Consider the following 21,262-nt stretch of genomic DNA (forward strand, 5'->3'; position numbering starts at 1 on the left):
TTGAGTCGGGTTTCTCCAATCACGAGACAATCGAGTCCGTAACGCGCCGGGACGTTGATCGATATAGCCTATTTTAAGTGAAACTTCTTATATATCCTCGTATTATTAGACAACTAATGGAGGGTAGGTGAGAAAACGTGTGGGAGCTGTTGGCGCGCTCTCACTTTCTCTTTGACCGTCGAGCTGCGCGGACGTAAACTATAATGTTTCAAATGTGTTTTTATTTTTAGATTATTTTCTAAATTGGTTACTTGTTTATAATATTTTAAACGAGTTATTTCGAGGAAGTAAAAACATTATTTGTCTGTAATCTAAGAAGTATCACTTAGGTGCGCGGCAGACGCAAACAAGGAATTATTTTTACGAATGTAAAATTAATTTCTTGTACTTACAATTAATAGCAATGATTTCAATAAATCAATCGGAATTTTTGATACCACACCTATGTTGCAATTTAGTTTATGTTTTTATACGATATGACGATGGTGAAGTTTTATTGTTTATCCAAAATTATTTTCATATTAATAATATCTAAATCGGGATATTTAATTTTAAAATCTAAATTTAAGATTTTTTTCTTGGAAAACAATCTATTTTTTCTTTTAAGTTCTCTGTAAAGTCGGTTAACGGACGATACTTTAACGTGACGACGTCATAACAGAACATTGATGAAAAATTGTCTACTTTTATGAATAAAATTGAATATTTTTTGATTTATCAATATTTTTTATTGATACAAAGGAGTGAATCCGAGAAATAGATGCGCAAGCATACAATGAGCGTAACGGGACAGTGACTTTTTCGTGCGTGCAGCCGTTCATCGATTTATAAGACGTTGTCACGTAAAAAATTAGCAACATAGGTATGTAAAGCTACACTTAAAAGTCGCTAAAATGTACAGTGCCTTAAGGAAATTACCGAAGTATACCAATATGGTAAGTAAGAGACGTTACGATTAACAAACACACAGGTTTATGAAATTAGGAATGTCTATTATTTTGAATTTTATAATCTGTGTTGAGCTAATTGTCATAAATGTCAAATGTGAAAATTAGACAGTTATCTCTTACAACTCAGAAATACATCAGTGTATTGATCGCCGTCAAATGTCAAGTTTAAGACATGAGACAAGCATTGAGATTGATTCGCGCTATTAGACAAAGCGCCTGAACCAGTTTGAATGAATTTGGATAATGTTGTAATAATTAAAAGTAAAACCAGTATGCCAGCAATCGTAACATTGGAACTAGATTATACATGAAATTTGATAAATAAATAATTTCACTAAACTTCCGCCTTGTTTGTACATAACAGATATTCGAGTAATCCTACGAAAATGAAGCTTAACTTGACAGCAAACTTTTAAAAAAAGTTATGGCAATTTAGTTAGTCTGTGGTTAATTTATTATTACATATCAAGTACTGGAAATACACAATAACAGTTTTTATTGTATTCAAGTTAAGCAACCATTTTAATTAATAAAAAATCAAAGATATAGCAATATTAAAAAGTCTGTAAGTCTGGAGTCTTAAAAACTTTTTGTAATCAGCCGTTTTGTAACACCTAAATTCAAATTTGGAATCAGCAACTATCATAAATACTGCTATAATCTTTGACCCATAGATTTCATAGACTATATCCTATTAGCCAGAGACTACAGTATATATGTTTAATGGCTGACTATAGCAAGTAAGCCATACAATTATAGTCTATGATTTCTACTGTCTATGGACTATTTAGGCTTTTTGCTCATTGAGCGGTTGTTCCTCACGCTTATCGTTGTCGCTAGGCGGCGAGTTCCACGGTTGAAGTTCACCTGACCCAAGGAAAGTGAACACTAAGGCCCCAAAAACATACGTCCCAGATAATATGAAAAATACTATTTGCCATTGGGAGTATGTGTTCTGAAAAATAAATTATTTCTATTAATTTGACAATTTAAAGAAACATTGTTAAGTGCCTATATGTACGTGATAATCCACATTGTTAAGCAAAAAATCAAACTATTTCGATTATTTTTGTAAAGGTAAAAAAGTTGGGGCGGCCCAGAGCAGGCGAAAAATAATAACCGGCTCAAATATTAAAAATAAGAGTATCTTCTTCATTATCCATTTGGGGTAGAGACTCTTGGGTCGTGAGGTTCAAGTGCACAGCTAATTAAAGATTTAAGTTGGTACCTGCTTGCACTAGTGACCACAGAGCTGGTGCTTTCCTCGATCAAAAAATAAGAATCACAATACAGCGAGGAAATGCTGCCAGCGTTAAAGGTACACACTGCCACAGGGACCAAACTTTGTAACATTGTCAACACTGTATATTTGATTGTAATAAACAATTATAATTATAGAAAATATAGCTCGTAACATATACTGTAGATATAGCAGTATGTATTATGTGGTGAATTTTAATAAATTATGTATCAATATAAAAGCTCATTTTATTTTTTATTAGAAATTTTACAAGATTTTTACTTTAAATTTTCAATTTTGGTTGATTAATCACTAAAATACAGCTAAACAAAAATAATACAACTTACCTCGTGCTTAGTAAGTTCTCCAACCATGAAAGTGGAAAGCCAGCCGCCAATAGAGGAGAGCGTGTTGGCAATACCAAATATGGTCCCTGGAAGACACATGGGGAATTCAAATTATCATAAAATTAAAATCGATTTTTATGTATGTGTCTAGTGGTCCGACTGACGCAGTTCGATCCCCGGCTGTGCACCAATGGACTTTAGTTCTGTGTACATTCTCTCGAACGGTGAAGGAAAAAACCGTGACAAAAACTCGGCTTATACTAAAAATATCGACTGCGTGTGTCAGGCACAAGAGGATAGAAATCAACTATTATATTGATAAATACTCCGAAACATGAGGCCCAGACCTAAAAAGGTTGTGGTACCACTGATTTTTTTTATTATTTATTAGTATCTATAAGTACCAGATTTATATAATTATACTAGCTGCCCCCGCGAACTTCGTTTCTCCTAAATGTGGTTTTAGGTAGCCTTAATACCGTGACGCGAAAGAATAATTTCACTGTATTATCGTCACTAGAATTTGAATTTGATTTACACTTCGGTCTAAGTAACACGTGGTTGGCTATGCTAACACCAAATAGAAATAATTGAATTTCACGGTATTTCGTTTACTACAAAATAAATTTAATTTATACTTTAGCCTCAATAACACGTGGTAATCATGATATTGAATTGTAGCTTATGTGACACATTTGTCGGTTTACCATAGCAGTGCCATCTATTGATTACTTACTCAATCCCGTCGAAAAGTATCAACATCTGTTAGAATCTTCTGGAGTTACCAGATAATTGTGACTGTCAATTAATTATAGACAAATAATTTGCAATAAAATAAAATTGTGACTATAATTAAAGATCTAAGCTATCCTATCTCTTAAGTTGGACCAGACTGCTCACGGTGTGTCAATTTAATTTAAAATCGGTTAAGTAGTTTAGAGTCCATCGCGGACAAACATCGTGACAGGAGATTTATATATAATAAGATTTATCTTAACGCTACTTACCACTGAAGTTAGGCGCAATATCCAGCCCGTTGCCAAGGTAACCAGCAGTGACAGCTCCGTTGATAGTCAACGCCAGTGTGAAGATAGCAATGGACCAGATGCGATCGTGACCGAAGAACGCTTGTGCAATCATAAGTATACCTGAAATTGCAAACATCAAAAGAAATTTCCACGGGCCCCAGATGGTATAGTTACGGAAGTGGATCAAGCCAAACAATTCGCCTTTCAACCATAGATAATTAAGCTAACATAGATATCTACAAAAATATGTTATAGAAAGGATATACACGTGTGAAAATGAATGAGAAATGAGAAGTCGTAGCGCTGACCAGATATAAGAAATAATAAAGATAGATCTCTCACAACACACGAGGGGTTTCTTTGCATTGAAGTCGCATGGATCCGCCAAGCATCCACAAAAACATAATAATGTAGGTCTAAAGAAAGCAATAATAGTAAATAATTGTCACAGCATGGTTTTTAATACAACTCGACGAAAGGTCCACCGAGTAATTTTTCAGTTTCATTATAAATCTGATATGTTAACATGGCCATTAAACGATCACGAGGCGTTTATAAGGGATATTTATAGTCAAAATGATTTTAGCAAGCAGTTCCGTATTATGCAGTGTTGACCTAGTGGCTTCAGCGTGCGACTCTCATCCCTGAGATCGTAGGTTCGATCCCCGGCTGTGCACCAATGGATTTTCTTTCTATGTGCGCATTCAACATTAGATTGAACGGTGAAGGAAAACATCGTGAGAAAACCAACAATTCGACGGAGTATGTCTGGCACAGGAGCCTGGTCAACTTGCCTATTAGATTGACCAACAGGTTCAGAAATCTGAGGCCCAGTCCTAAAGGCATTATTTTTTTACACATATTAACTGCAGTTAACTAAGCTGTGATCTAAGGAATTTATTGAGTGCGTTAGTTCGTTGTGTTTTCGATTAATGAATCACATCAATTGTTCAATTCGTCCCGAGTTCCATAATATTATATGTTAACTAAATTACCTGGTAAGCCAACAGCCAATGCGGTAAAGAGTTTCCTGGCTGTTGTAGTAGACAGACTACCACTGCGGCGAAGCGAATCAGCCAACACTGACGATGCCAAGGCACACAGGTATTTACCCAGATACGGCAAAGAAGACAGGAGACCGTTCTGCAAAGGTTAAAAACAATATTTATATAACTATATATATAATTATCACCATCTATTCATAACTTTATACACTAACAATTACCAGCAACATCTTAACCTATCCAAACCGAAAGTATTCTTTAGTTTATTTATTTATTTGCTCATCAGTATTCATACAGCTTATTATACAATATCGAAACATACACAAAAGCCAAAAATGGAATGCATTCATAAATATAGAACAGTTAATAATTTTAACCTTTTTTTTTACAAAAAATAACAAAATGTATATTTATAATAAATTCCTAGTTCTAAGATGCATTGATTATGATATATATTTATAAATGAAGAATAACAAAGCCATTATTAATAATACCAGAGTGTTTTTAACATTATTTTTTAAACATTTTTTAATACGATATATGACTAAGTTACGTGAATAGTTTGTATTGGACCGAGGAATTTGGGTTGGGTTTGCCTTGTATTGTATGAAGTGGTGTGAAATAGTAAAAGCGACAAAAAATCAGGGCAGTCGACATCAGGTCGTATTGTTAACATGCTAGGGATTAGGGAGTTATGTAGAGCTGGACGAGAGATAACAGGTTGAAATGGACAAATATAATTACAGAATGGCAACCACGCGATGGAAAAAGGAAAAGAGGAAGACAGAGCAAGAGATGGGCAGACGATATTTAGAGAATAGGAGGCACAACTTGGACAAGAATAGCTAACATCAGAAAATAATGGAAGCAGCTGGAAGAGGCCTATGTGTCACAGGACACGCTGATTACCCAAAACGGGTCAAGTGCTGTATTAGAATTATTAAATGGCCGGCAACGCACTCGCGAGCCCTTTGGCATTGAGAGTGTCCATGAGCGGCGGTATCACTTAACATCAGATGAGCCTCATGACGGCTTGACCACTGTTTTATTTTTAAAAAAAAGTTTTTTTATGTAACTTAAATAAGTGTTAATATTATACTGGGTGTCAGAAATATAGGCTTAATAATAATAAAAAGTTATGTAGAAATTATTAACTCAAGTGCTGGAAATAAGTAACACGGACTAGCTGCGCACGACCTGAGGAATCCTAGCGCACTTTCTCTTAGCCTTTTTAATTGTGTAATAAAGTTTTTTCTTTCTTACTTTAAATATAAGCCATAATGTTTGATTAATCGAAAGATGGGGCATTGCCAACCTTGCCTTTTAAAACTTAAAATATCGACATACTATTTTGAAAGTTTATTTTAAAATTCATATTTATAATTTTGGCGTCTTCTCGAGGACAGATTCACCAGGACAACCCTTCTCATGACATCCATGCATGCTTAGTTATGGGTACTTTTAACTTATAAAGCTACTTCTATATTCGGCAGTGGGCTGATCGGTTTTAAAGAAAGCATTGCTAAGTGCCTATCTCAAACCTAACGCTGTTTTGCTGGTAATTTCTTTTTATACTTAACAAAAATTGTATCTTTATTTTATCTTGTTTATTTATTTTTGTGTAACATTCACGTTTACCTAAATTGTCATACATTTTAGAATAAAGAGTTTGTAACATATACCGTAGATTTAGTACTATGTATGATATGGTAAACTTTAATAAATAAATGTATTTTTCATTTATTCAATTTTAAAAAGCATCATTTGCAAACCCTTTTGTTTTGAGAATATATCTTGTTAGGTTGGTTAAGGTGGATATTTTGAGCGCAGAATCAAAATTTACTGTAGTCGTTCTTAAAGAAACTACCTAGGGGTTAAGAGTCGCGACCTGCACTGACTTTTATTTAATTAACTATAAAATGTTGTCTATAAAATGGACTAGTGGCTTCAGCGTCTCATCCCTGAGGTCGTATGTTCGATCCCCGGCTGTGCACCAATGGACTTTCTTTCTATGTGCGTATCTAACATTCGCTCGAACGGTAAAGGAAAACATCGTGAGGAAACTGACATGCTAAGGCATGACCCAAAAATTCGACGGCGTGTGTTAGGCACAGAAGGTTGATAACCTGCTTGCCTATTAGATTAACAAATGACCATGAAACATACAGAAATCTGAGGCCCAGACCTAAAGAGGTTGTAGCGCCATTGTTTTTTTTTATTTTTTTATAAAATATTAATACACATGCCTGGCTTAAGTGCTCTCCTATTAAGTGTTATTATTGTATTGGTTTTGTAAAAAAAAAATAAGTAGCAAACAAATTTGCTAGAAATTAGTCAGAGCGGATAATACCTATATTATAATAATAATACCTAATCCAATACAGTCAACATACAAAATAGCTTGGCGAAATTGTTTTTAAAGTTTAAATTAAACTCAAGTTATCATAGTAGTCTATAAATAGCCTAGGCTACAAGTGGGTGGAATCCCGACCGGCGCCGTAATACGCGACTAGTTTTTTTATTGTAATTGCTCTGTTCGTTAACCCTGTCGTAAACTATTAAGCTTGCAAGAAGACTATCAGCACCTTACCACGCAAATTCATTAGCAATTAAAGTATTCATTTCATGCGCTTTCGACAGTGTATAAACTGCAACGAAATTGTGTTGTGGACGAAGCCGGCCGGTGACCAGTAGGTCGACGCCCTGCTGTAGCAGAAAACCAGTGATTAGCGGGAGGTGGCATGGGCCGCAGACCAAGAGGAGTGAGTATGATATATGTGATTGAAATCGCGAGTGTGATTCCAAAGTTCATAAGGACTCCAATTGAAGGCATACAAACGTTGCAATACCAGTCGCTAGAAGTTTTATCCTACAACTCATCTGCTCATAGACAGATGACTCATTGCACGATGCGATCTTGTTGTATGTACATAGTACCAACGTTGTATGGGTCGCTTTGTTCTCTTCTCAGTAAAAACGAAATATAACTACTATTTTGCCGTTATTCTGTACTGCATTGCTTTGAAAATCAGATATCGAATCATTTAACGTAAACCTTGACCAATTTCTAAAGCCTTTCACGATTTCAATGCTATAATGAATATTTACAAAATATTTAGCAGTGTGAGCCCTGGGCCGCCAGGACGGTATTCCACTTAGTTGTTTGAAGTAGGAGTCGCTAGTAAAACAAGTTTGATGGACGGTGAAGCACTTGGCGCCAGGCTACGGTAAACTATACAGCGTGTGCTGTCAGACTGTATACTAAAAATAGTTCCGTCACTGTGTGAGACCTCTTTGGTCAAGTTCGTTCAATTTAAAAATTTTAGTTAATTCAATTACTGTTATACTTTATAACTAATACTCAAAGTATAAATACGAAAGCAACCCTGTGTGTAAGTTATTCTTAAAACCAGACAACGGGTTTTAATGAAATTATTTACAGTCAGAGAGGACATAGGATACCTTATGTTGTCAGAAAAGAGCTTGAAAGAAAACAAAACAAAAATGTGTGCGTGTACTAGTGTACACACGTAAGAAGTGAAACTTCTTTATGACCTTATTATTCGAAAAATGATCTACTATATGCATCTTTACATGAACACAAATAATACAATTATTTCATTTTACCCTATTACTACTAGAAAGATTTTCATAGAATTTCATTAATTGTAATAGAATTATTACTATCATTGTTATCGTTATTATATATTTTTGGTATTAATGGCTTCGAATCTCTTCGAATCAACCGTGGTAGGGACAAGAAAAATATGGCGTGTAACGGAAAAACGTTACGCGTAACCGAAAAATGTGACGGTAATTTTTTTTCCAACGCCGATAAAGAAGTTTCACTTCAATTAAAATGCTACCTAGGGTAAATACCACTCGGCAGTCGCAAAAGTTAGTTGAATATGAATAATACTAAAAAATAAACCGTGTATACATAAAACCATTAGAAAGTCTTTGATAACTTAATAAACTAGATAATTTTAACAATAACTATCAACTATTTGTATTAAAAAGCATGTAAACTGTTAATTATAATGTTTACTTATGTAAAACATATAATTTCCGTAGAAATTAGACTTGCGATCAATGTACTACTATTTACTACCAAAATGTATACACCCAAAAACTACTGGATTTTAATTTGTTTATATATACCAAATATTTTCTTTAATTGCTAAGCTTACGGCCGCTATACTCAATCTCTATTCAATTATTACTTGTAGATCGATCGATGGATAGATAGAGTCACATCTGTTTTAAATAAACAATCTTTGGAAGGATCGATTGTTATTTTAAATTGATATTTGTATAAAAATTACAGCTCGACACTTTCCATAAAATATGGTTGAATTCGACAGATCGAATTTTGACATTTATCATTGTAAATTTAAGGGGAATCAAGACGTCTCGGAATATTTTTGTATCCTACATTTATTTAGAGGTAATTTTTAAAGAGTTTTTTTTATTCTTAATACACACTATAGAAAAATTATATAGAATTTATATTAATCATTCTATGATCTCGACCAACAAACTAAACCAAATATTAACTCCAAGCGTGGCTATAACTGATTTATCACAAAATGACAAAACTAAAAACTTCATACTATTTGAATGTATTTTTAATGATGATGATGTTAGTAAATCTCAAACCGGGTGTTATGGCTATTAAGGTTTACAATAATTTACCAAAAGAATTAAAAATCTTCCGACTACAGTATAAAAATCGACTTGGTGTATTACTTTTGGAAAAATGTATTATTCAATAAATGATTATTTGCATGAGACACTGTAGTTTAATAACATTTGATATGATATGTACGATACAAATAATATAAGAATTGACCAATTCATATGACTAATAATGTAAAATGTAAATGTCCTTTAAAGACAAATTTGCGTGCCGTTGTGTGGCAGAATATGCGAACTTACTATTGTACCAACTTTTTGTAACATATTCTTGCAATAAACTATTATTATGATCACTACATTCTGTACGAGTTGGCATTATCTACTTCCTTTTTTCATTCGGGTGTTTTGCCTAACTTTAACAAACTTGCCTTTTGTTAACTCCCTTCTGATCTCGACTACAAAACATTACACAAACATATTGTTACGAAGACGGGTCGACTACAATGTTTCTAGGTTTTTCCACTACTTAGAGAACTTTTCAGTAGGCTGTAATATGATTTCTGACCGTTTCAGGAGAGGGTCAATCACATATTAGAAAATTGTAATTTCCATAATGTTACCCTAGTTTTCAGGAAGCTGAAACTTTTTTTTAGTCGGTTTCAGAACATGTGTAGTAGAGTGGTGCAGTTTTCAGGGGACCCGTTTTCAGGCGTTTTCAGGCCTAGGTATACCCCTTTGATGAAGGAATATTCTAGACCAAACTTTCTAGGTGTGAGACAAGGACGAAATGATACGAGAGAGAGAGAGAAGATCAGAACTTTCTCGAAACTAGACTGAGCACTCTAGAACGCCGTACGACAAGGACGGAGCAACGTGCGAAAGAGACAAAGAGTGCGGACGTTCTAGAATTGTGCAATCGCAATTATTCCCAGGGATATATAAGCGAGCCGAAACGCGACTAGTCGCCTTTAGTTTGGAATGCGATAACAAGAGAGAAACACCGAAGCGATAAAGTGCGAATAAAGTGAATACAAGTGATAAAGTACTGTGTGAAGGGTGCATAAGTGAAGTAAATAGTGACTGTGTTTTTGTGTGTTATTAGTGCATCTCTGCAATAAATTTGTGCACATAAATTCCTAATTGATTTATAGTAGTTGAATAAATCCTGGAAGAAATCTCGGCATTTTCTATCCGATCCCCTAGCTCGTAACAATATGCTGTATTTATTGGAATGTGTAAAAAATAAATACAATTTTATAAGACCTTGTAAACCAATTCAAACATTTACCAAGTGTTAATATCAGGATAATACTTGTACACGTAACTCACACGTTATCCGGTTTAAGTCTCTCGTTATATTTGGCGATTAATATTTGCATATAATATGACATCTAGTTATGAATGTGTTACTCAGAAAAGATAAAGTTTATTTTCAAAGAGTGTAATTCAGAAATACGTGGGAGAATTTGTCACAGCTACGTCATAATCTTAGTTCTGTGTTGTAATAACTTATCAGGTGTCCGAAAATTAGTCGGCAGTGACGAGTGTGAGCAATCAATGCTACAGAAGGAGACCGCAGCACGAGAGGGACCGCTTTAGGACGAATCCTAGGGTTAGAAGACGGGGAGTACTGCACCGGAGGTTTTTGATTGTAACATGCCGTTAAGGTCCTGGTAGAATGCGGGATCGACCCTGAAGCCTCTGTAACGCGGCTTTGTAGGAACTACTAGAGGTGGTTTTGGTGGGTTTACCCAGTCTGCAACCCCTGCAACTTTGGATGCGCAAATTGTGCGCATGCATTTCCAATTTCGATATAAAAATGAGTACATCAGAAACACAACTTGGCGCTAAGAATCCCTGAAGTTATTGTCTCAACTCTATAAAATGGGAATTTAACAAAATAGTTCTAATTTGTATTGTATTCTTTTACAAATTTTTTTAGTATAATTCTTGCTCGTTATATATAATTGTAGAAGGAATAAATAATCACTGAATGAAATTTTATTTCTCCATACACATTCTAATATTATTGTATGTGCATGTATCTTATATATAAACAAAAATGAATCGCAAAATATCGATAATTTTTTTTATTTTAACATTTAAAGAAGTTTTTACGGAGCAAAATAAAATATATTTATAACTTAGGTGATTGGGCCATGGGGTTCAAGTGTATCGCTAATTAAAGATTTAAGTTGGCGCCTGGTAAATAGTGCTGGTGACATCAGAGCTGGTGGAAAACGCTGTCATCGTTATAGGTACTTATACAAATTTTATAAATGTGTTTTAATTATTTATGTACAATTATATATTTAAAATACTGTATATTTGATTGTTAAACATTTATTTTATACACTTTAATCTTTAATCTAGTTTATACTATTAATACAAGTTCTAGTTAAAGAATACACCCAATAGAATCTTCTTAAACCGGTTGGTCGACAGGAAATGGTGACAAATGACAGGATGTGTTTCGCAATTGCATTTGCATTAGGGCCTAATGCAAGCGTCCTTATTGTTAGCTTATTACATCTTGAGTAATTCACTGTTCCCATTCGCTCACTTGAGACGTATCAGCCAGTATCTGTCTGGCATTTGGTCTTTGGATATTCATATTTGCTCAACACTAAAGTCAATTTTCCTTTAGTTAATTTAATTTGGAACTCATCGTATTTGTTATGTTTATCATCTTAACCCTTCTATTTTATTATTTTGGACCTTAAATTGTAACAATGTTCTCGGTAAATCTAAAGTGTATATTACACCAGGGCAACACTGCGGCATTGCGGCATGCTACAAGGCCGATCAGATCAGATCGATTTATTTCGATCGTAATAAATTCACGGCTTGGAAGTTTAACCGATAAAAAATACACTTATTTTTTTATTATATTGGTATACGACCAATGATATTATTAAGTTTTATTTATAATACAAAAACATATCTATTAAACGCAAGGCATTTTATATCTCCTTCCGAGAACCTTTCATCTTTAACCACTTCGTTAAAACAAAATTATCACCAACATTTCAAAACTCACAATACATACACTTACTAAAAAATCTCAAAGAATATCTTGTCAACCTGTCCTATGCTGATACAGAAAATATTCTTTTTGTGCAAAAATAGTTGGAATATAAATTTGTGTTATGTACATATCATAAAAGTAAATACAGTTTATATATATGTTAAGAGAAACAGACTGGCTGCCCACAACACGGAATCCTAGTGTGGGGGCCAGTGCACTTTACTTTACCTAAATATCCTGTATTTTATATAATATAATAAAGTTTTTCTTTCTATCTATTTTATAATTGAAAATGCGTTTAAATTAGCTTGCAATTCAGTAAATAGCACAATGTGATAAATATATTGTTGATCAAGGCGCGTTTCAACCCAATAAAACCATTAAAGTTTTACTGTTTGCATAAACGTAGGGTATCCATCTTAGTTAGAGAAACGGGATATGCGCAAACGCACATTGCGCTGTTTAAAAGTTTGTATTTGATTTACGACAGTACATTACACTACAAATTTGTGTAGCCTTTTAAATATAAATAAAAAGAAACTCTCGCTGACACAATGAATGAAAAAAATTACATTATTCAAATTATGTCAAAGCTTTGTTGTTGTATTGATGTAATGTTGTTTTTATTTTCTGTTGTGATTGAATCTGAGTTTTTTGAATAATTATATAATATATTTAATTTATAACACACAAATATACTATATTAACAATATTTTTAACCTAATTAGCATTAAAAATAATTAAAAATGAATAATTTAAATAGAAAATTAAAACAAATGTATAAAGTTTAGTCCCTGCGGCAGTCTACTTTTATTGCTGGCGTTTCCCCGCTGTATTATGATACTCAAGCACCGCTGGTGCTGGAGTCAGTGGTAACTAACAGGCCCAGTCCATTGAATTTATATTTCATTTATTTAATCACTCATATAGATAAAATGTTTTCTAACTATTTATTTTAAAGTTTGATATCACGATATTTTCTTTATACATGTCCAATTATACGGTATTTTAAAAGTTCGGCTAAGTCATTACTATTCTTAGCCATTTTGGCGATTTTTTTAATTGTTTTTTACCCAATTTTGTTTTCTATTGTAAATTCACACCAAGTTCAGTTATGATTTTGTGTATTTATTTATTTCAAACATTTCCTCTTTATAATGATAAATATTTAAAGTTATTGCTACACAAAGTTATATTACTTTAGTTTAAAGCACTGCTATCGGCGTCTATCTCAAAGATAATCAGTTAATTGTAGCGTTAAAGCGATAAAATATAATTTTATGTATATATGTAGTATTTTTTTGTATTGTGTATTTTTGAAGACACTTATATTAGAACACTTATGGACATTTCATGAATCTAATCCAAAAAATCTCATTTTATCATTAATATGAATAAATTTACTATTTTACGATCTATCTAAAATAACGGAAACTGTATAGAAACCTGACTTCAACTAATACCTGAGGCTGACCACTTCTTGGCTGATGCAATAGGGCTGGATGCTTACGTGAGATTTGTTTACTCTTACAATTTCAAGAGTTGCCAAAGAAAATTCAATTCAAGCGTCTAAGACGCAGAGTTGGAACTTAAGATATTTGAAACCACAAGTGGTAAAATATACAATTTTATTTTAATTACAAAACTGTATTATGAAATTTGTTTGTTTAAGGATCTGAGGTTAATGAAAGCTTGTTAAAATGTTGACATAAGAAAAACAGTAAGCACATTTCTGTCACAGAATGTTTTGAATATAAAGAGTAAAGATACACCAACAAAGTGGTTTTTATGCTAATTTTCGTCTCCTTCTGTCTTTTAGTGTATACGCTGTGATAAAAAGAGACAGATACAAAGAGTACTTAAGCTTTTTTTATTATTGTTTATATATTTAAACTGAAAGTACAGAAATCACCAACAAAAACCACTAAGGGGTTTGGTGTGTAAAGTGCGACGGTACAAATTTAAAATTCCTTATAAACTAAGTAGAATTTAAAAAATACAAAAACGAAACGAAAAGATTACAACAAACAGAGAAAACTAAAACGTTTTTATACCTTATACATAATATTACATCTATATTCAATAAAAAAAAATTTTTTATGATGACACCACAAACACGTTTCCATCATCAAAACTAGTAGTAATATTCAATAATATTTTTTATATTTTAATACAATGCGAGGATTCTTCATTCAGTTGTGAGGACGCAATTTCTATTTATAAAATAATTGTCTTTGTGTTATGTGTAGTCTGTTTTATGAATTTCTATTATATATTATCACTATTGTAATCTTATCAGATATCAGATAATTAACAGTAATAACTATGAAAACACAGTCGATGCTTAAAGCTAAAGAGGCAAAGATATAGGCTGTTATTTATAGCTGACCTAATAAAAACAATTGTCTTATGTTTTTTACGTAATTGATCCATTTCAAATGAAGTGAAAAATAGTATTTTATTTTAAAATGAAATATTTTGGCTTCAAAAAAATGTCGTTTAAGTGTTACGTCAGCAGAGTTACTGCAATGTATTACGACCCCCCCCCCCTTCCTTGTCAGTAAAAGTAACCAAAACAGTACGTAAATGATTTTTTTGTAAGTATCCTCGAAAATACATTTCGGTTAAAATAGTTTTAATGTACACTATTCGATGTTTAGTTAAAACTCGTTTTTTTATGAGGTGAAAATACAAGCTAAACTAAATATCATGGTTAACCTACAAAATTCCCGATTTACGCGACATTAAAAATATCTTATCGAATCGAGTTAAGGATAAAAATAGAATCGGAAGTACTATATCTTGATAACATACGGATGGACATTGAACTTACATGGTATGAGCTTTAAGGGTTTTTATCGACTTGCGTTTATTTAGTTGTTATTTATTTTTATTCAAGTCGTAACTTTTGTGCTTTGGCGTTTCTCATGAAAGAACACAATGGAAACTGTATTAAACCAAAAATCTACGGTCTATATATTTCTATTCGTATCCTCACAATCTCTTCTTGACCGCTGTCAAATAGTTCATACAAAAAAGCTTTCGCCAGCTTTTGAATTTAATTTTGTTTGGAGTTCTACAACCGTCTCACTAATATATGTAGTGTAATAGTGTTTTTGTAAAAAAGAAAGAGCGGCCAGAAACCTGGGAAGATAAAATAAAGGGGAAAGATTGGAAGATTATAGACAAGTGGAAGAAATTGGAGGTCTCCACTTCGTCGGAGGTCGTGAACTAATATTAATATAATAACATTAACTTAATGTAATCCTTATCATATGTATTTTATCTCATAAATAATAAACAGGGCGCGGTCGCGTCGGGAGAAGGCGACCTCGTTTTAATGGTTTTTAAACTTAAGTAACATTTACAAGCATTATTCTAGTTTGTAATGTACACAGCAGAACGAGAAAGAAACAAATCCTATGAACCCCGGTGTCTGTGATGACAGTCTGGTGAGAGTTGACCTGACCTGACCACCTGCTACTTTTGGAGTCAGGGATGAGATGATGATAATAAAAAGGTGTGCAAGGTTGTAAATTCGTATTTACTATACAATACATCTTCTAAAGGTGTTAATGAATATCAAATAAATTCGAGTGGTGGAGTTGGAGTGGTGGAATCGAAATTCGATCGATCTAATGCCGGTTTTCTCAATCTCTCGAATGGTGAAGAATTCTCCTTCATCGTCACTTGCATTAATAAAATAAATAAAAATTGCTGTTACTAATTATTCTTTGATATAAATAATCAGGATTTTCCCATGCACGTGCCCATCCATAAAATTAACTTTTGATTGTCTCGAAAGCGTATTATAATACAAATTAACTACGTTGTTTACTTCAAAGTATCCTCATAATTTTCCTTAACATTGTATATAGTTACTGTTATGAGTGATTTGTTATATAATACATAATGGAAGTGAAACTTCTTTATCGGCGTTCGAAAAAAAATTACCGTCACATTTTTTGGTTACGTGGCATCTTGCTTTGATCCCTAGCAAAGTTGATTCTATTACAATCAATGAAATTCTATAATAATCTTAGTAGTAATAAGGTAAAATGAAGTAATTGTATTCATGTCTAACTTTGCTTAACCAATTTCTGTAAAGTTGCATATAGTATATCATTTTTCGAAAAATAAGGTCATAAAGAAGTTTCACTTCTTACGTGTGTACTCATACTTTTTTTAAATTTGTTACAGGGTTAAACAAAATCAAAGGCTAGCTGTCAAATGTTTTAAAAGAAAAATTTAATGCTAAATGAATGTTAATGCCGAAGAGTGCCTGCGACTGGCTTAACCCTCGGAGCGTAAGGAAGCTTGAGTAAACAGATCGTACAAAATCCTAATTGAAGATTGTTTAATTGTTTTCATAAAGCGTTTGATATTTCGATAACAGCTAATACATTTTTTAATACATCCTCTGTCTTTGTTACTAATTAAAATTGTAATAAGTACTAAATAGTTGGGCAGTGTGGACATGGTGTCAAGGATACGAAAGGGAATGATTAAGTGGTATGGCTATGTGGAATGAGAAGCAGTTAGTAAGTTGAAAGGACAATCGTGGATAAGTCGGGTTGGGTAGGCGTTTTCGAACCCTGACCAAATCCAGGAGGTATTAAAGATTAAAAACACTCATAACCGACGAGCATGGTAAATGTCATATGGATGAGGTATGTCAGAACCGTATTAAGTGGAGATTCGTGGTCTTAACCTACCCCTTAGGGGAAATGGCGTGAATATATAATGAATATACTATTGTTTACTTAATCCACATAATTTATTTCAGTTGATGTGTAAAAAATTGTTTTCCTTTGGTCTGGGCCTCAGATTTATGTATCTGTTTCATGATCACTTGTTAATCTAATAGGCAAGTAGGTGATCAGCCTTCTGTGCCTGACGCACGCCGTCGACTTTTTGGGTCTAAGGCAAGCCGTTTTCCTCACGGAGGATAACACCGTTCGAGCGAATGTTAAATGCGCACGTAGAAGGAAAGTCCATTGGTGCATAGCCGGGGATCGAACCTACAATCTTAGGGATGAGAGTCGCACACTGAACGCACTAGGCCAACACTGCTCTACATATAATACAAACAAATATACTGTCACACAAATGGTACTCACTTGCTTTATACTATAATTGAGTATGCTCTCAATGTAAGTAGGCAGTTGATTGACGACGGTGAAGTAGCCGAAGACAGAGGCCCCGTGGGTTATCACAATGGCCCAGACGGGTGCTGACGTCAGCAAACTGCGCCACGGTACTGGCCTGTGCTGGAAAGTGTATATCATATAATTACTATCAGCCTCTATTGCATAGATTCTGCGGCAATGTTCGAGAGATTGGGCCGGCGGTTTGATCAACTGGCTGAATATCTTTCAGGCCGCTATTTAAACGGCGCCGTTTAGTTTAAAGGCTAGGCTGTTAATTGAATTGCTTATTAAGCTAGTCTGCGATATATATTATATATGTACTTCAATAAATAAATAAAACACAAAGAACCGTTCGAAATTAACATCAATCTATACAATCACAGAAAATTTAAAAAAAACAATTGACAACACTTTTTAGTATTTGTTCAACTGTTTGAAAAACCTTGAATTATTTGTTGCCAAATGTAAATTTTTCACCTTGAAGTTATTACCAAAGACGAATTATATGTATAACGCCATGATAATTATGTACATATATCCAGTATATTTATTAGCCTGATTTTTTTTTGTATTGTCAAGGTCTTATCTTTGTTTTTAGCGTGAGTTCGCTATTCTTTAACCCAAAATTTTACCCTTTTATAAATTTGTACGCTCTATTCTTTAAGGACCCTAAGTCGGTTCGGAAATATTTCAGTGGGCCGCTGGTTCCACATAGTTCCGCGCATTTATAATTTTAGCAATAACAATAATTCACTTATTATTTTTACACCAAACAGGATCTAGTAACCCTTTAGGAATAAACTGAATAATATTTTTTATTATAATTGTAATTAGACAAAATTCCTTTCCACACTTATTTTACTTTTAATGATTTAATTAGATTTGAGAGAGATATCGTTTCTATAACATAATCATAAGTATCTCATTGTCCTCCTTATGTGTTCGATGATTGAGCAAAAAAACACTTTTTATTGCCTACGTTTATTAGAAGTGCGCGTTGGCGCCTTTAAGAAACGTGACGTGAGATATCTGACAGTAAATTATTGATTTGTGTGTTATTGTTAAGTTATTCTGTAATCATACATTGTTGCTGATTCTTTGTATTGTTATATTATGTGTTGTATACAGTGTAAACAAACACGTTGTTTATATGTAAATAACATTGTAGCAGAAATAAAGATCCTGACGAGATGATAAACGAAATTAAAATAGTAATAAAACCTTATTTAATATTTTCATAAAAAACTAAACTAGTCTTTGAAAGTATTCTTTCGTCTCTTTCTGTCGAATTGTTTACACTCATAAAAAGAGTGTAAGAAATTATCCAAATACTGTTTTGCGAACTTAATATGTTAATACTTACGCCTTTGTTGGAGTCCTGTGGCAGTGCCTTCATAAGGTGGTTCCTCTCAGCATCAGAGATGCGTGGATGCTGCGCAGGTGAATCGTATACAACCGCGAACCATGCCACGGACCACATAATACCGATAATACCTAGAATGTATTAATTTTACACTTTACGATTTCATTGCCCTGTTTAGAGTTCTTAACATTTTTTTTAATAACGTATTTAAATAGGCAATTAGGTGATCATGATGGATGTAAATCAATCCCGTTCTTACGATGTTAAGGTGTTACCAACGGCGATTCGAACGCACGACCTTAAGATCACGCTTTCATCACAGCTTTAACATTAATTATTCATAAACTCACGCCTAAACTGCCCTCAAATTATGCCTCGTGTCTATCAGATGTTTTGTCCTTGTCACTCTCATGTTATTAAGACACTAGAAATCTATTAAATTTGATTTTTTTCACATATATAAATAATTGATTAAATTAAATTATTTTTTTCTATAAAATTCATTTAAAGGTGCCTTTAATGCTGGCATTTCATCGCTGCATTGTGATACTTGTTGCTTGAGCGAGGAAAGCACCAGTTCTGAAGTCACCGGTATTTATTATATTAGATACCGGTATACCAGGCGCCATCTTAAATCTTTAATTAGCGCCTGTACATTCGAACCTCACCATATTAATTATGAACGTACCAGTAAAGTAAAAGGCTGATTCCCACCCGAAGTGCGCGATGAGGAAGCCGCAGATAGGCATTGTAAGCGCTGCTCCAAGGGACGATGCTGTTAACAAAACATTAATGAAAATGATATCAAAATCAGAATTACTAATAAGATTATGCAACATATGCAGTTTCTGTTTTATACATAATTGTTAGTATTATTATAAATTTTTATAGACTATTTATTATAATAAATTGTATAATTGATTTATAAATGAGGTAACAAACGCCACAGATAACAGCAATTTGACATAGATTATAGAAATTTCGCGCCTTTTGTCGAAAAATAAAGAAACGCCTTGGTGACACACTATTTTTGAAATTGGAATGTATAGTTTTAAGCATCATTCGGAATAACTTAATGATAATGTAATTGTATAACGAACAACAAAAAGATGATGTACTTTAAACATTATTCATATATCCATTCAAAGAAAACAGTGAAAACACAATTACAAAAATAAATCAGTGGCGCTACCTTTTTGGGTTTGGGGCTAAAATTTCTTATTTCATATTAATTTGTCAAGTAGGCGATCAGCTTTGAGTTTTCCTTCACTGTTCGAGCGAATGTTAAATGCGCACATAGACAGGAAGTCCATTGGAGCAAAGCGGAGATCGAACCTACGACCTCAAGGATGGAAGCCGCACGCTGAAGCTAACACTGTACTGCACTACACATTCTTTTTACATTACAGATAATTGTTCCAATAAATAAATATTTAAGCCTAAAGATATTGCCACAAATATATTACTTCCTATAAAAATCAGCCGGTAAACGACAAAGCCTTGATGTGCGCATTACGGTAGCCCTTGCCCTCGGCTGCTGGAACTGGGTCTAGGCAGTAACGAGGAAGACGTTTTGACCTTAAGAATTCGCCAATGTCAACACGAGGAAATGTTAATATTGATTATGAAATTTTTGCTTTTATTTTTGGACACATTTTCAGTTTTTACAACGATTTGAGCGCCATCAAATCATCAGGAGAACTTGGGACTGTTCTATTATCTATGATAGACCATAAACAAATTTCAAAAAATATATATTACATATTCCTGCATACCAGACTCGTAATCATGATTAATTGACGTTAGTCACAGCAAGACCAACTATCGCGCAGCCCGGACATACGACCCCAAATAAAGCATTGACTTATTGAAGCAATGGAATATGCTTAAATGGAGTATTACGAATATCCAAAGCTAATGCTGCATCTTGAGCACACCTACACACCCTCACATCCGAATTAGGTATTAAGAATTCAATTATAATATTACTGTGTGTGGCGTCCTGGATGATTTAGATGGCCCGGCAGATGGCTCTGCAGTCAGTTTATAGGTTATTTATCTATACAGCAAATAAACAGCTCGTATATATATAAATATTTTCTGCATGTGTTCGTAAATACGACTCGACAGATTTGAATGATGTTTTTGTGTGTTCAAGTTGAGTAGAGAATGCTTTACATTATTAGATATATTTTTTGTATGTAAGACGTGTGTATAGGATAACGTCTGTCGAATCCGCTAGTGTTATATAAACCCTATATACTTGCTCAATCACTTGATCATACTATTCCGTTACATAACATATTACGTAAGAGGTACATAGGTTCAAAAGTAATAAATTCTAATAAGAGCCATTGTCTCATTGATATGAATAGGATGAAAATGTGTGAAATGAATCTACAATTTAGTACCGGAATATTCTTATTGTTTTTCTGTATATTTTATTTTAATGGATTCTTTTGACACCGTTTTATATATATAAAAACACTTTAGAAATTTCAATACGACATTACA

The 21,262-nt window shown here is 33.4% G+C and overlaps 1 protein-coding gene across 1 annotated transcript in view; it reads right to left on the reverse strand.

Moving 5' to 3' along the window:
- Window positions 1–1,376: 1,376 nt before the first annotated feature.
- Window positions 1,377–21,262, reverse strand: part of LOC123712858 (sialin) — a 50,455-nt gene continuing 30,569 nt past the window's right edge. Inside the window, exons 6-12 of the mRNA XM_045666183.1 lie at window positions 19,437–19,523; window positions 18,749–18,879; window positions 17,356–17,505; window positions 4,561–4,708; window positions 3,545–3,685; window positions 2,538–2,623; window positions 1,377–1,905 (exon numbers count right to left, since the gene is read on the reverse strand). Of these exons, the coding sequence (XP_045522139.1) occupies window positions 1,738–1,905; window positions 2,538–2,623; window positions 3,545–3,685; window positions 4,561–4,708; window positions 17,356–17,505; window positions 18,749–18,879; window positions 19,437–19,523 (911 nt within the window). The 3' untranslated portion in view covers window positions 1,377–1,737. The remainder of the gene's footprint in view (window positions 1,906–2,537; window positions 2,624–3,544; window positions 3,686–4,560; window positions 4,709–17,355; window positions 17,506–18,748; window positions 18,880–19,436; window positions 19,524–21,262) is intronic.

The sequence above is a fragment of the Pieris brassicae genome, chromosome 8 (assembly GCF_905147105.1).
Source record: "Pieris brassicae chromosome 8, ilPieBrab1.1, whole genome shotgun sequence".
Taxonomy (NCBI): domain Eukaryota; kingdom Metazoa; phylum Arthropoda; class Insecta; order Lepidoptera; family Pieridae; genus Pieris; species Pieris brassicae.